Source organism: Vulpes lagopus, chromosome 13, assembly GCF_018345385.1.
Source record: "Vulpes lagopus strain Blue_001 chromosome 13, ASM1834538v1, whole genome shotgun sequence".
Lineage (NCBI taxonomy): Eukaryota > Metazoa > Chordata > Mammalia > Carnivora > Canidae > Vulpes > Vulpes lagopus.
This window is the reverse complement of record NC_054836.1, coordinates 44,147,806-44,164,353: the sequence shown is the minus strand read 5'-3', so window position 1 is coordinate 44,164,353 and position 16,548 is coordinate 44,147,806. Positions and strand designations below refer to the sequence as shown.

At 37.9% G+C, this 16,548-nt stretch overlaps 1 protein-coding gene across 9 annotated transcripts in view; it reads left to right on the top strand.

Annotated features, from left to right (window-relative positions):
* Positions 1-16,548, top strand: part of PDE1C (phosphodiesterase 1C) — a 334,235-nt gene that overhangs the window by 184,831 nt on the left and 132,856 nt on the right. For 6 of the 9 annotated variants that reach the window (XM_041728172.1, XM_041728174.1, XM_041728170.1 and 3 more), the window contains exons 3-7: positions 5,030-5,143; positions 7,015-7,197; positions 8,194-8,260; positions 12,657-12,773; positions 14,737-14,877. In XM_041728172.1, coding sequence (XP_041584106.1) covers positions 5,030-5,143; positions 7,015-7,197; positions 8,194-8,260; positions 12,657-12,773; positions 14,737-14,877 — 622 coding nt within the window. Of the gene's footprint in view, positions 1-3,120; positions 3,270-4,560; positions 4,845-5,027; positions 5,144-7,014; positions 7,198-8,193; positions 8,261-12,656; positions 12,774-14,736; positions 14,878-16,548 lie in introns of those variants that run through there. The other 3 variants (XM_041728177.1, XM_041728171.1, XM_041728178.1) reach the window with 3 other exon arrangements.

Genomic DNA, 16,548 nt, shown 5'->3' with positions numbered 1-16,548 from the left:
CCTTGGGGACATGGGCTTTTAGGTGAAATGAATCCATGTGGAAAAATATCCACACAGATTTCACGAGGAGACCAAAGGAAACATCTGAGCCTTCCTGCCTTAGCTAGTCTTCTCCAAGGTTAGCAAAAATACTTTATAACATGACTATGAGATACTCTATAACATGGCTATTTTCAGACCACCCTTCTTAAGATGGATTCAGATCTAGGGAAAACCTGTACTATGATAGAAAATAGGGAAGGATGCCTCCTTATTCCCAGAAACTTCCGGAGATTTTTTAATTTTTGAAACTAACTGGTGGCAGTGGTGAAAGAGCTCATTTGAAACTCTTCCATTCACGAAGCAGCTGTTTCACCAAGAGGTAGGTGGTAGGTAGGGAAGGACAGGGCATCACATTCCAGAAAGGATAAAGAAGAGGGTGGACTGAGAGGCCAATGGAGGAACACCCACTTGAACGCTATCTTAATGCTCAGCAATACTTGAAAATAAGGACATCTGGAATTTTCCAAGGCTTGTGTGGCAGTTCCATAAAGCATAAAGCCGGCAGCTATGTGGACAGGGACAGCTCTGGCTTATATCTGATGGGTAATAGGAGCTGGGTGTCTCAAAAATTGGTTATCATTTATTAATTTTTTTTAAAGTTCCTATAGTCTTTCTGTTGTCATGTATTGTTTCTTTTTAATTTCTTTTCCTGTCTCAGTATATTTGCTTTTTATTACAATATGATTTCAGCTTTCACTTTGTTTCACAAATCCATGTTTTCTTGAATTTTATTGATGTTCCCTAAAATTTACTTCCGTTGCCATTAGTAAATTTTTTCTTTTTTTTTTTAAAGATTTGTTTATTTATTTATTCATGAGAGACACAGAGAGAGAGGCAGAGACATTGGCAGAGGGAGAAGCAGGCTCCTCAGGGGGAGCCCAATGCAGCTCGGTTCCAGGACCCCAGATCATGCCCTGAGCCAAAGGTAGAAGCTCAAACACTGAGCCACCCAGGTGCCCCAGGAAATTTTATTTTCAAAAATGATTCTTTCTCTGCATTTTGAGTGCTATATTCTCTGCTCTCTTTAATGCTGAATCTTTTTGTTGACATGTATATTTTTTTCTGTTTAGTTGTTCTATGAATAAAGCAAGGCGAATGAATCTCAGCTGGGTGTTCTCCATAAATGCACTGGGTGTGTTCCAGGTTTCCTTTATGTCTACCAGGGTGTTGATAGAATCTTTTGCTCATCTCATAAGCTAGAGAAACGGGAGCAGATATGAATTTTTAGTGCTTCTTATGCATCGTAAAGGTCCTTTATTCTGTCTTATTTCTTCTCTAGGTTTGTTGAAGCCGCTAGGTTATGGGTTTGCTTCTGTTTACAACTTTATGTCAGGGCAGACCTTTACACCAGATACATAAATGTGACTGTGGCCAGTGTCTGTCTGGCACCACTGGTGACTACGTGATGATGGAGCCCCACACTCTTGACTTTCTGCTGTTTGTGGCACCGAGCCTGGGACTTTCCAGGGGGAGATGATTTTCAATGCTCTGATCTGAACTGTTGAGTGGGATTCTGGGTAATGCTTTTGCTGGGTGCCTCACTCCTGCTTTGGCCTAGGGCCCTGGCTGCTGGGTCCCAAGATGATAGGAAGCTCTTCCAGACTTTTTTTTTTTTTTTTAAGACTTGACTTTGATGGCTTTTTATTTATTTTATTTATTTATTCATGATAAACGCAGAGAGAGAGAGAGAGAGGCAGAGGGAAAAGCAGGCTCCACGCAGGGAGCTCGACGTGGGACTCGATCCCGGGACTCCAGGATCACACCCTGGGCCAAAGGCAGGCGCTGAACTGCTGAGCCACCCAGGGATCCCCCAGCTCTTCCAAACTTGATTGCCCTGATATCAGGCTTTCCCAGGAGTGGGAATCGTTAATAATTGTGGATTCAAAGTCATTCTCTATATGATGTTCTTGATAATTTCAGTTGTTTTTGACTGATTATAATTGGTTTTTATTTCATAAATGTAGGAAGCCCTTGTACTAGGAACAGGAACTTCTCTTAGGAAAAGAAGTGTCAGTCATTTTCATATTTAGTTGACCTTGCATAATTAGCATTATATTTCATCTGCCAGTTTTTAAAAATCTTTTGGAATTCCTTGTCAATTTTGTAAAGACTGGCTTAGTTAAATCTAGGTCATCAATCCACAATCCGTCTAATGGGAGATCCAGGAATCTACTCCCATCCTTGAAAGATCACTGTCCCAGTGTTTTTTGTTTTTTGTTTCCGTTTTTTGGAAAATCATGATTGGAAAATCATATTAATGATGAGTCATGTTAATGATGAAATTTTGAACTTGTCCACACTTGAGAATATATTTGTTGGCAATTCTACTAAATTTGGGTATGGACATAGATATCTTCAATTACATCACATTCTTCTCAAAAAATGGTATTACTGTTTTTTGTAATACTTTCTGGTATTTGCCATGATAGAATTCTATGACCAGCTTACATTTATGTTACTTGTAAGTCATATATATTATTTTCTAAGATTTTCAAGTTCTTTTCACTGTTCTTTGAAATAAAAAATTTCAACAGTATACGTTGGATGTTTTTATGTTTTTTTTCATCCCTGATTTTATCTGATCCCTTTTCATCTGGTTTTTCTTCCGTCTAAGAAAACTTATTTGATTGAAGCTACTTCTTTTTATTTCTTGTGGGAGCCCTATTACACGTAGACCGGATAATCTGGTTCTTATTTCTGTTAGTCTTATATTTTACCTAATCATTTTTTACTTTTTGTCATTTTCCTTTCAGTAAGGTTTTGAGAACTGACATAGGTCCTATTAGAGATTCATATCAGTTCCTTGGTAGAATTTTCAAGCCCCAAATGAAGGGAGAAAAATTTTTAAAAATTCCTTAATTTACCCTCATTTTACTCTGTCAGTTGAGAGTCCAGACAGCTTGGGGGTAGTTGGGCCCCTGGAGGTGAGAGTCAAAATTAGAGGCAAACTTAGCCAGGAATGTGTTTTGCTAGAGCTTCCAGTCCTTATTTGGAATAGCTCTCAGGGCTCATAGCTACAATCTCCCCGTTCTTTGGCAGACTGGCTGTCCACTCCGTGTGAGTGACTGGAAAGCCCTTCCATGCCAACTCCCTGTCCTGCTGCCCCTGAAGCCCAGAACACTTCCTAGTGCTGCTAATGGGAGCCACAGGGCTGATCCTCTCTTCCAGGGCCTTTGCTGCTTTCCTTTGTCTATATCCCTGTCACATGTTGGAGATTCACAAGTCAGGTAGTGACCACCCTCAATCTAATTTCTTCTATATTTTACATTGTTCAGATTCCTGGGAATTTCTTTTGTGTGGCTGACCATACTGTTTAAGGTTGACCCAGAGTTTTTCTTCAATCTTTGTTGCTGATTATTTTCATGTAGATCTGAAGGGAGGTAGTTTACACCTTGCCAAGAAGTCAGCCATTCTCTCTTATGATGGCAAATTTCGAGGATATTTTGAAGTCTGGAAAGTTGAAATAGCCTTGGATGATGAGACTTGATACTAATCTTAAATATATTGCTAGAATCCTTCCCATCTGGTTGCCTATGATGATCAAGGTCATTGAATCACAATCACGACAATAATGGTAACAATTGCCTTTACAAAAACAACCAGGAAATGGACAGATGTTGATCAAGGAGTATAGACTTAATAGTTTTAACGTGAATAAATTCTGGGGATCTAATGTGTTTTTGTGATTAGAGCATGGTGATTAGAGTTAGCAAGTATTAGTTTCAAGTAGTGTATACTTGAAAATTGCTAAAAGTGAGTCTTGAATGTTCTTGACACGAGAAAAGTTATAATTGTATGAGATGATGGATATGTTAACTAGCCTTATTGTGGTAATCATTTTGCAATATATACATGTATTAAATCACCATGTGGTACACCTTAAACTTACACAATGTGAAATGTTAAATATATTAAATAAAGCTAGAAAAAATGACGTGGTTGATGTGAATATATTAATATCAATTTGATTTAATTTTATAACAACTCAGAAAATTTCATCATTGGATTTCCATTTTTTAGCTGACACTCAGAGAAATTAAATAACTTGCCTGGTATTGTGTAGCTAATATGTTGTGATGTGGGGCTCAAACCCAAGGTTGTCCTCAAAGTTTCTGTTTTTTTCTTTGTTGGTTGTCAAACAGCCTGAAGAGTTGTCCAACCTCTACATCTGTGATATTTACAGTGTTTTCAGTTACTGAACTTTGATCATCTGTTGTCATTTCATTGGTCTCATATATACTAACTCTTTCTGTGGGGCTAATGTTGATCTAAATAAGAGCATATTTTATCATTTTTCTTATATTGTCTGGAACACTTGATTAGTAGAGGGGAAGATCTTGTCTTCAGTACTTTGGTTTATCAACCAGCCTCTCTCTCTCTCTCTTTTTCCCCCCTTAAAGCTGGGGCATTTATCTTCCCCTAGTGGAATTCCTCCTGTTGAGTAAAATAGTTTATCTTCATGTATTCCTTATGTAACCTTCTACGGGTATTTTGGTGCTCTAAATCTCTTCACTGTCTTGGAACACCCATTGACCATGAGGTTGCTTATGCAGGCTGGGTGCTGGTGAACAAACATAGTATAATCTTTAACACAGCAGAATATCAAGTGGTATTTGGTGATGTTGGTGCTGCTCTTGTTTTACTACATCCAGTTAGAACCATAAAATTGAAATTAGAGAAGCAGGAAAATAATTGCTAATTTAGGGAACACCTAGAAAGGCAAAAAGGCAGCTGGAAAGTCAGAGGTGGTCAGTGCCTGATGGATGAGAACATTTTTGTTCTTGCTTCACAATGACAAAAATGTATGTATTTATTTTATAACTTTTTCCTTTGAGAAATACTGGTCAGCTACATGATTAGATTTGTATTTTCCTTTCAGGTAAATTGGAATAAATAAAAATATTATATGGCTATAAAATGTGTCTCTAACTGTAAAATTATTCTGTTTCCTCTATTCTAATTTAGTTCTGTCTTTTTTTCCTCCTAGGTTACGGTCTTTGGTCAAACAATTAGAGAGAGGCGAGGCTTCGGTCGTAGATCTTAAGAAGAATTTGGAATATGCAGCCACAGTGCTTGAATCTGTGTACATTGATGAAACCAGGTAAGCCAAAAATGAGAAGTTCGTGCACTGAAGGTGAGTTTTCTGTTATGCGGCTTTTCTGAAATGTCCTCTTTGGCCTGTAATGGGATAGCACTCAAATGACTGGTGATGGAGCTTTCATTTGCACAAACAAGTCAGGTAGATTTGGACCTCTCATAGCCTCTCTACCTCCTCATCTGAGAAAGGAGCTAAATGAACTTATCTCACATGGCCATCATGATAATGAAGTGCAACAATATAAGCAGAGAGAAAGTAATTTTTAAAAATATGATAAGGTTTCTTATCAAGTGTAGCATTCCACTGTAGTAATTGCACAGTTAGCCTAAAAATTATGTTCATGTGTTAATGCACATAATCTATAAGTGGAGGCTCCTGAAGTGATGGTAAAGCATTTATTCTCTTAAATTCCCAGAATTCCTTCTTTAATCTTAACTGTTACCGATTTTCTTCATAGACTTTTCCCAACTGAATTATCCAAAGGTATGAAAGCACTTCCCATCACCAAATGCATTTGAAAGCAAGATAGCTTTTCTTTGGAAAAATGTTGACGTGGTGAATTTGAAAGGCTTTTCTTCTCTTTCCTAATTCAGACAGTTTCCTCTATTAGCCTTAACTTCTCTTTGCCAGATTCCAATCTGAAAGGATTTCCTAGTAACCCAAGAATTTTGCATGTGGCTTAGTTTTTGGTGACATGCTTGTTTCCTAATTTAAGGAAATTTGATATAATAGTTACTTCCAAATGTTACATTTTTCTGTCCTGCCCCCCAAATTGTCTAAAGGGAAAATAAAACCTTTTTATAAAAAAAACTCTTTTTATTGACACCTGTTTACCCTGCTTATTTTTAGTAGGACTTAATATAAGTATAAAAGACAATTTTATTTTAACTTATTACTGTTTATATTCTCTTCTGGTGGGCTGACCTATGAATAAGTTTCAAACATCAGTTAAACACCTCTTACAGATGACTTATACCACTGAGCTCAAATAAAGAACTACATTATTTGGATATTTGGAAATTTTGCTTGAATTTAGAATTTATGTTTCTGTAATATTCTATCAAATTAGAAAGAATATAGGTTGACATCATTTGGAACCCAGAAGGCTGGGTTGATGTGGTTTGGGTAATATTTTACATAGTATTTCTTTTTCTCTTTCAAATTAAAATTTGTTCTCTTTAAAAAATATTTTTATTTTGTCTTAAATTTATTTTTATTAAAGATTTATTTATAACTGATGTATAACCTTGTGTAACTTAGTTGTACAATGTATTGATTTAATGTACTTATATATTGTAGTATGATTACTATCAATGCATCAGCTAACACCTCTATCATGCCACAGAATCGTCATTATTTTTTTGTAGTGGGAACAATTAAGATTAGTCTCTTAGTAACTTTGAAGTTTGTGATTTGTGATGCTGTATTGTTGTCCATAGCAAAGTCTTTATGTTCTTTCTCTTTTAAAACACAAAATAGTGCCACATGGTCCCTCTGTGAAATAAACCTCCCTGTGAATGCATTTTTAAATGGAAGATTTAGATCCCATTCAAATTCCACAAACCCAGGAATGAAGATACTGAGTCCTCCTTCCTGAAGTGGTTCTGAGACCCATAGCCTGACACGGAGTATATTTGACTTTCTCTGATCTCTTTGTTTCTTTGTACAGTATGGTAGAGAGAACCATCCTGAAACAGAGTGGTGAGCTTTTGCAAGCCTTACCAAAAGAGTGCTGAATTTTTTGTGGCCATTTTTATTTGGTCTCTTCGTACCTGTGTGTGCAGGTGGGGTGGAAAGAAGGAGCAGCTGTTTTGAACAGAGAGCTCTAACTTCCGATTTAAACTCAGTGTCCTGGTTGTGTTTCTTGCGTTCAGGCGACTCCTGGATACAGAGGATGAACTCAGTGACATTCAGTCAGATGCAGTGCCTTCTGAGGTCCGAGACTGGCTGGCCTCCACCTTCACGAGGCAGATGGGGATGATGCTCAGAAGGAGTGAGGAGAAGCCACGGTTCAAGAGCATCGTCCACGCAGTACAGGCTGGGATATTTGTGGAGAGGTAAAGATAGCTGTCATTCAGTGACCAAAGCAGCAAAAGGGACACCAGTCTACAATAACTGGAAGCTATGCTCTGATTAATTTTGGTATCCTTATAAAGACGAAAAATTCTGGTGGAAACAGTCTTGAACGAGGGGTTGCCAAAACATATCTATTTAGTCTCTGTAGCATCATTAAGACAAGCTTTTGCCTTTGCTCAGCATTCTTTTCATTAACTAGAAAAGATTTGGTTTAAGTCCAGTCTCCCGATTTTTAAAAGGGGCATCATCTAATCCATCATCCTTTGACATATGTGGATGATGTCTGCATTTGGAATAGGTCAGGTATGCCTTGTGGTTGTTGACTTGGAGTGGTGGGGGGACAGTGCATTTAGAGGCTTTGAATTCCCCATGATGCTTTCCAATTTTGTTAACCATTTTGCTCCTTAATTAAATTGTCCCCTTCCCCAGAATAGATTCCAGAAATTGATTTATTCTTCCTACAATCCTTAATGCACAAATCAATTTATTCTTCCCATAATCCTTATTGCACATTCACAGGTTTTAGAAATGCCACATTCAGTTCAAAGTTCACCTGGGACATTTTTCTTCTTGTTTTTGACAGCTCTAAAGAACAAGCTCTTCCAAATGGGTTGCCCATAGGAGTTCCTCACTTAGGTTAAAGTGCCACTTCACATACTGTCTATGTGGAACTATAATTCACTTCTGGCAGAAGAAGTGACCCATTTTAATAATTGAATTTCCAATTGGGGGCACATAAATTAATTTTTGTTTGTTTCCAATGATTCATGTATCTGGGATTGCTTTAATTTCTTCCAAATTTAACCCATTTTTAGGCCACTTGAATGACTATGAAAATGATTATAAAAAATTGTTATGTTTCTTGGTTCCACTGGGTGACATGACTCATTGTTTGTCAGTACTTAGTATAAGTCTGTGGCCTGCTAAGTCTCCTTCCCAAGATATAATATTGTATTTTCCCTGTCTGACTTTGCCAGAATGTATAGACGGACATCAAACATGGTTGGACTGAGCTACCCACCGGCTGTTATTGAAGCATTAAAGGTAATACCAATGAAAAGGTCTTATGGTGTACATGGTATCCTATAGAAAGTACAGTTACATTTATTGTTAGAAACTAAGAGGCTTTCATTTATAGTTCACTTACAGGTTTTCCAGTCATTCCTGACTTACTTCTTTTGTTATTTTTTACTTATCTGTTCTTACAGTAACATTTTACTCCATGAATGTGTATCCCCCAGAATGTATATATCCTACTTTTTATCCAAGACTCACTGAGCCTGAAAGTTCCATGGGAAGTTGTACAGGTGTTTGAGTTTAAATGAGCTAAATCTTGTAGAATTATTCCCAATCAGGCAAGCTCTTAGAATTGTATAGAATAGAAGAGCCTCAAACTGGATGTATTCCTCTTAGGTATGTGTCAATTTAGATCCACTGGCTTGAGGCTGTCCTGGCTGTGCTAAAGCGGCTTTGGCTTCCAGATTTGAGGGTGGGGCTGTGCTAAGGGCCAGGATCACTAGATCTGTTGACATTGCATGGTGTCCATACATGGAATTGTGTCATCCATTTGCTCAGGGACATCCTAGCATATTATCATGTGTGCATGTTTAAGATGTATTTATTAATTTGAAAACCAGAGAGAGAGAGAGAGAGAGAGAGCACATAAGCCGGAGGGGTGGAAGGAGAGGGAGAGAGAATCTCAAAAAGACTCTCTGCTGAGCAGGGAGCCCATGAGGCTCAATCCTTACAACCCTGAGATCATGACCTGAGCTGACACCAAGAGCAGAAGCTTAACCGACTGCCCAACCCAGACATCCCATTCTGACTATTGTTAAGTCTGTTGTCTTTCTCTGAAACCTGAAACATATATTACCTGATGATGAATTCAGAAGGTAACTTAAATTACTTACTGATGGAATCAGAGATGGAAGCATTTCATGATCAACTCTATGTCAAGAAAGCCTTTTAGAGCCATTTTGATTATATATATCCTTCTTTTTCTCTCGCCTCAAAGACATTCACTAATTGAATTTGTGAGACCCTATATTCAGATTCTCAGTTGTCCATTTTCTGTCTCTTAACTCATCCTAAGAACAGGAAAGATACTCAAGAAGGGTATAGCAAGAAGACCCATGTTTCCTCTTACTCCTCTTCAATGCCCCACCCTCGCCCCAGAACCTACGGCACCAGTATAATTTACAGCCACATTTCACATGTAATCAGTGAAATCACTGCATGAGATCTGATGTTTCATAACACCCACTAGGAAGCTGCATTGATTTTCATAACTGAACCTGAAACATTCAATTAAACTCATAAGGACATTAAAAGAATCCTTGATCTTTAATGCCTTCTCTTACCATGAACATAAATACAGGTGATTGTACCAGTATTAAGAAATTTATAAAGATATTTCTTCCAGATTGGAACATCTTTCCTATGCAAAAATAACTGAAGAAAATGTGGAACAACTTGGGATGTGCATGGACTGTTATTTTATGCTTAGAGAAAAGTCATTCTCAGATGCACACATGTTATCTTTCTGAGGGGAAAGGAACCAGAATGATTCAGACGATGAATAAGTGCTAACTCTCCAAATTGCTATCCTTCTGCACACGTACTGCTGACAATGTGCAGAAGGGTAAAGCTCTACTTTCTCTTGATCCTGTGCCCTGTTTACTGGGGAAGTTCAGGATCTTTTACAATATAATGCTTTCCCCCCTCCCTAGACTTGGTTTTATATAAAGTGGATTGAAAGTGAATTGGTGGGATCAGACAAATATTTTTTTTTTTTTTTACTTTTTTAAGTAGTACCTGTTAAAAAGGTTATTTCTATTTCACTGCCAGTAGTTTATATGGAATCACCATTGTCTTCTTCTGTTATTGGAAACTTCCCCAAAGACTGAGAGAATACAATCCAATAAAATAACCATCATGCCACAGTCATGTTAACCTTTGTGATTAATGTAAGGAAATGGCATGAAATCCCATATAATTAAGAGAATAATTAACTACCACCAGTCTCTAAATTTGAAATATATGTCGCACTTTTGTTCTTTTAATTTTTTCTGTTCAATATATGCTAGCTTCTGATTTGGGGAATTTCTAGTCTTTTTAGGTGGGGTTATTGAAATTATAGAAGTGTGCTGTTGTTTAGAAGGTATCTGTTGTGTAACTTAGGAGGAGACACCCTGGGTAGACTCCAGCTTTAAAGTGGGAGGAAATGAGGAAGTTCAGGCTTCCATTACGTTAGACTGATAGGAAGTTCATGAAGTTTTTCCCCAGGAATGGGCCTTCAGCCAACTTTGGTAAGAGAGGAAAAATGGCTTTGGACAGTTAAATAAGACGCTTGGTAAAAATGGAGATTTTAGCTTGCAGGCCAGGATTCTGCAAGTCCCTCAGCTGAGAATCAGCATTTTTTTTCCTGAGTACCTCAAGTGTTTCTGAAGAACATTAAAATTTGAGAATCACAGCTAAGGCCCTTTTAAAAATGAGTAGCGGGAGAGAACATCCAGCTGACCATTCACACTCATCCTCCTGTTTGTCTAAGTCCTAATACTCAGAATAAATCATGACTTCTTACGGTGATCATTTCTCTATTTTCAGTGATAGCCTTTCTCTTTTTTATTCATTCTGGAGAATAAGATTAAAAATTGCAAACATGACAAAATGTTTTCTCACCTATTGAGTTGTCAGGGGACTTTTCCTCAGGGTTAATGGATATCATGACAATGTCAATTATAGTAGCTAAGGTGAAGCTTTAGGTCTTGGGTTAATCTCAAATGGCCCCACTATCTATGGCCTAGGCCCTATTGGGGTATTTAGAGCAGGAGGTCTGTGTCACAGCATATATATACATGGAGTTTACAATGCCATCTGTTGGCAGTAATATTATCGCTAGAAGTGTCAATGAGGTTATCACCTGGTTCTCCTACCAGTTGGTATTAGACACTTCATTTCATCTTTCTGAGGTTGCCCTCTATAAAAGTAGGGAAAGTAACACCTATTTCTACTGTTGTGAGTTGACAAATATATAAACACTTCTCACTGTGCCTGGCACAGAAACTGTGCTCAATACTTGTAGCTATTTCTTTAGTTGTTATAATGGAGGAGAAATTTTAGAAGGTTGAGGTGAAGTTACGACTGAGTGTCAACTGAAACAATACAGTTGAAACCCTTTTGGAAAAGTTTGGTTTTCTCTATATACAATTCAGTTTTCCTGTGCCTGGGCATCCATGAGAGAGACCCTTGATGACCTTGAGATGATCTTTGGTGGTTGGGATGTTTGAAAAGGGACAGGATCAGGATAGATGGATGTGGTTGGAATGCATTGAGCCACTCAGACCAACAGTTCCAGACAGCTAGCATCTCTTCCCAGGAAACATCTGACTTTGCCTGGACCCAGTGCAGTCTCACATGTGTCCTTAGTCTCATGCTTACAACAGTACACTTTCTTTAACTACTGAAAGTGAAACTCTTGACACAAGAAACCAAATGACTGTTGCTGTAACTATTGCTTAAAGACACCTCTGTTTAATACATCCACAAGTAGCTGGTTATAGGTCAAGGAGACATCAGACAATGTTTATGTATATTTTGGTGGCTATAGACATTAAGGTTTTAAACTTCAAGAAACTTATGTGAGGAGTGTGTTCAGCTTAGTTCTTGCTTTTACTTTTTTAGTAAAGTGACTTACAGATTTGAGCACTAGGTTCTCAGATCAGTGATTTCAGAAGTGGTAGCATTTTTCTGTTTTGTGAAATGAAGGCTCTCTCCGTGGTTTTAGCTCAGCAATTTGAACTGAAGGGACATATTATTTGTATTCTGTATCATATTTGTTTCTGAATACATTTAAGTGGGTTAACATTCTCAGCTGTGGACTAAGAGGAAGTCAGTACATAATAGTAAGGGACTGGGAAGAAGTTTGGAGTAGGGAAGCACCCTAGCTTGTCATGAAGTGAAATAATCATTTGCAATTCAGCAGTGGTAGGGGACAGGCTTGATGAAAAGAGCCTGAGCTTAGGTATCTGTTGACCATGTTTGTGTCCTGGCCCCACTTGAGTCCCTAGCACTTCACTTGTGATGGTACTTAGGAAAATTAACTTGTTATCTCATCTGTAAGAGGTGACTAATAATACCTACCCCTTAGAGTTATTTTCAGGATACATTATATATTTATCACTGATCACAATGCCTAGCATATGATAGGCACTCAATAAATTACGGCTATTGTTTTAAGTAGTAAGACTATTTCATTATTTTATCAGTAAGTGCTATGCAGGTCGGGCAAGTTGGGAAAAGTTTGAGGGCAGAAATGGTGTTAGAGACTGGGCTATGAAATCCTGGGTGAGGGTGGCAGGGTGACTCCCAAGCGGGGAAACTGGTAACTGTGCAAGTGGCTGTGGACTAATGCATTCTTTCTCTCTACTCAACCACACAGGATGTGGACAAGTGGTCCTTTGATGTCTTTTCCCTCAATGAAGCCAGTGGAGATCATGCACTGAAATTCATTTTCTATGAATTACTCACACGTTATGATCTGATCAGCCGTTTCAAGGTCAGTGCCTACTCTTAAACAATGCATGCATTTGTCTATCCTTCTGTGACTTTTGGGCTAAGACCAAGGGAATCCTTTGAATTTACACTGAAAAATTCTATGAGTGACTGAGGAAGCATCATCCAGAGAGCTGCTGCCCTGAGCTCCCTGGTGGTGGGAACTTTGACTTAAGCCCTTGCTGGGTGGGGCTCACAGCAGGTGAGAGGCCAGAAGCACACAGTGTGATCCGAGTCTTCCTGGAAGTACAGCCCAAAGTGTGGACTAGTGGGACTCTTCTATGGCTCTGCCCACAGATCTCCTATCAGCCTGATATCATGTACTGAGACCACTGCTGGTGCGGAGACAGTAATGGAGACAGTGTGCATCTGCTGTCTCTGCAAACTTTTTTTTCCCACTACTTGGCTCAAATTCAGACAAATGCTCTCACTTATCATCCATGACAGATCATTGGTATTTCCCAGCCATTCGTGCTTCAAATTAATTCTTCATCTTTAAGTAAAGAGCATGAATTGTTTCTAGCTTTCAGTCCCTTCTGCTTTCTAATACCATGGACTCTAGAGGTCAGGCCAGATTCTCCAGGGAATCTGTGCATTCATCTGGCAACATCTATCATATCTCTCGTCATATTGATGAGCGTCTGGAAAATGCAGGGTTTTGTGAATATAACGTATTGATTTCTGTAGACAGCACAGTTCTTTATCACTTTCCTAAGGACTATGTACTTGGGGGCATATTTTTACATAGCCATAAATGCTTTATGGCAGTGGTTCTTAATTTCTTTGTGTCAGAAATCTGCCTGAAAATCTGATGGATGCTCAGGACCCTTTCCAGAGAACAAAGCTCTTGTGCATGTACACATACCTTTACGTAGCATTTCAGTGGCTCATGGACCTCTCATGAACAGCCCAAAGAACCTGGGCTTATTGGATATTCATTTTTGAAAATGATAATTAACTAATCTCTGACATATAAGAAGCAATATTTAAGTTTTTAAAAAACCCAGAGATGGTAAATATGGAAGGATGTGGTTAAGGAAGAACATGTTATAGACTCTCATGAAACATTAATATACAGTGTTTTCCTTATTTTTTTTCTTCCTACCATGATTATTAATCTCCTGGAACACATACTCTCTCTTTTTCCCCTAGTGTTGTATTTGATAATTAGCCCTAAGCCAAGGAATTAATCCAGAAAAGAAATCCAGTGAATGTTTTCAGGGTCCCCTTCTCTTGTACAGATATTTTACAGTTGTTCTTTATTTTCTGCCACATAGAGAAAGAAGATATGTATATTATACATATTTCAGACAGAAAAGGAATTAAACTAGTAGTAAATGTTATTCCAAATGGCAATGCAACAATAATAAATTGCCAAGTAATAGACATAAGAACACATTTGGTTTCTGTTCTCATATATAACGGGATATCACATGTTTTGTTTTGTTTTGTTTTTTCCATGTGTCCAGTGCATACAATCACTCCTTCTAAAGGGCACAGTTTTCAGGAAGTGGCAGCTTGTATTTGTTTTGCAATCAATTTATACCTTACAACATTTAGGTAATTTATGTTTTTCCACAAAATAAATGAGATATGCTACACGGTATGGATCCATTTATTTCTCAAGAAATAAAAGACTTGAACATTTGCTTGAGAAATAGATGAACACATACCTTTCTGCCCTAACTGCTTTTGAGATGATTCTGTTTCATTCTCCTGGGGTTCTGGACTGAAAACAACAACAACAAAAAATGTATAGGGCGGATTGTTCTTGAACCAAGGACTTCCTGTGAGATTTTAAAATAATCTGATGATTTCTTCAGTAATTCTCACTAATCTTGTAAAGTTCCTATTTCTTCATGTGGTATGTTATGTTTCCAGAAAGCAGCAGCTCAGGTGCCTTAGGTTTCTGCTTCCTCACTTAGTTATCAAATCACTGGCTACTTAACCTTACTGCTCTCTTCCAGATCCCCATTTCTGCACTTGTCTCATTTGTGGAGGCCCTGGAAGTGGGATACAGCAAACATAAAAATCCTTACCACAATTTAATGCATGCTGCCGATGTTACACAGACTGTGCATTACCTCCTTTATAAGACAGGAGTAGCGGTAAGTATCGATATGAACTCTTAGATTACACAAAAAGATGTGGTGACTTTTTATTAGAGGCTGTTCCTATTCTGTTGAGGTTGGGTCCACAAGAAGTGCATTGATGTGTGGCCTTTCTGCTCCCCAGGAATTGCCTAATCAATCACCGAAGGTCTTGGGGTTCCTAATTGCCTCTGATACTTTTTCCATCCTGGACTTGAAATAAATATGTGGTAGTGACTTGCATCTTTATTAGACTATGGCCAAATTAAAGATAATTTGTAGAACTAAATATGTATTTCCAGGTACGGAGAGTGGTATTATCAACCTCTTGCTATAGTCCAACACAATGCTATCCATGCATACTGAAATCATATCAAGTATGCCTGACAACCACATTCCACAAAGTTAGCTTTTGGTTTAAACCATTAGATCTTTTTCACAAGGATTGCAGTTAATCTCATCCTCTTTATGTGTGTGCAATTCATTTGACCTAAAGGGCAATCTTTACTTCTAATCATTTGAAATTTTTCTTACTTGTTTTGGCCCAACATTTCAGCTCTTTAGATGTTTTTGAGTCTGTGTTCTGTGATCCATTGTATGAACTGGCATCCATTGTTTAACTTGGTTATCTGTGCCTTTTCCCTCTTTGCCTTGATGAAAGCTATTACTTTTACAGGATACAGCTATTAGTGACAAATAGCTAGGTCTCTGTGTTAAGTCTCTATGACTTTTTCCTTTGAAATCTTCAGAGTTGACACCAAGGTAGACATTGTTTGGCTATGATTATGAATTAGCCCATAAACTGAACACATTTGTTATTTTTTTCCTCTAGGGCATGTTGAAAGACTTTGTCTAATATCTTACTGAATTAAAAATGGAACACAGTGGGAGGAGTGTTCCATTGGAGTGAGATAGAGTGGGATATAAATCCTTGAGTAATTACTTATTAGATTTAGTGACCTATGATAAATCACCTAAATCTCTGAGTCAGGATTTCCTCATTTTTAAAATGGTGAAAAATATTCTTTCTTGTAGAAATACTGTGGTAGTTAGGAATAAACTATCAAATATATGAAGTGCTCTGTCTGCCTCCTGAAGGAAACTCAATAGTTAGGAATTGTCGTTAGTAAAACTTTGCTGGATTTCCCTGAAAGCTCTCAACAATTCTCAGTTTTTCCTTATTGTAAAGCAGTCTTCTTAAAAATATTATTTTAAAAAGCAATAATTTTTTAAATTATAGAAAAACTATCAAGGGGACCTGTTCAGTGTGGTAAACAATTTTTCCAGGAACATAGAGCAGATTTAGTTAATGGTAATTCCGTGAAAGCATGGAGCAAAACAGGGATGGCCACACTAGTGTTGCTATTGAGCATTTTTTCTGGAGGGCTCAGCCAACACAATGTAGTGTCTTAAAAAGTTGAGGAAGTATTCTGTGAAAATAATTTGACCATCTCTTTTTTAAAAAGCAATGAAATCAATTATAGATTATTAGGTCAAATGAAAGGCCTAAATTGGATGTAGATAAAATAGCTGTCCTAGGGGCTCTGCAGTGAGTCCTGCCATAGTTGAGAGTTTAAAAAGAAGGTAAAGAGGAGTGCATGGGTGGCTCAGTTGGTTAAGCATCTGCCTTTGGCTCAGGTCATAATCCTGAGATCCTGGGATTGAGCCTCATGTTGGGCTCCCTGCTCC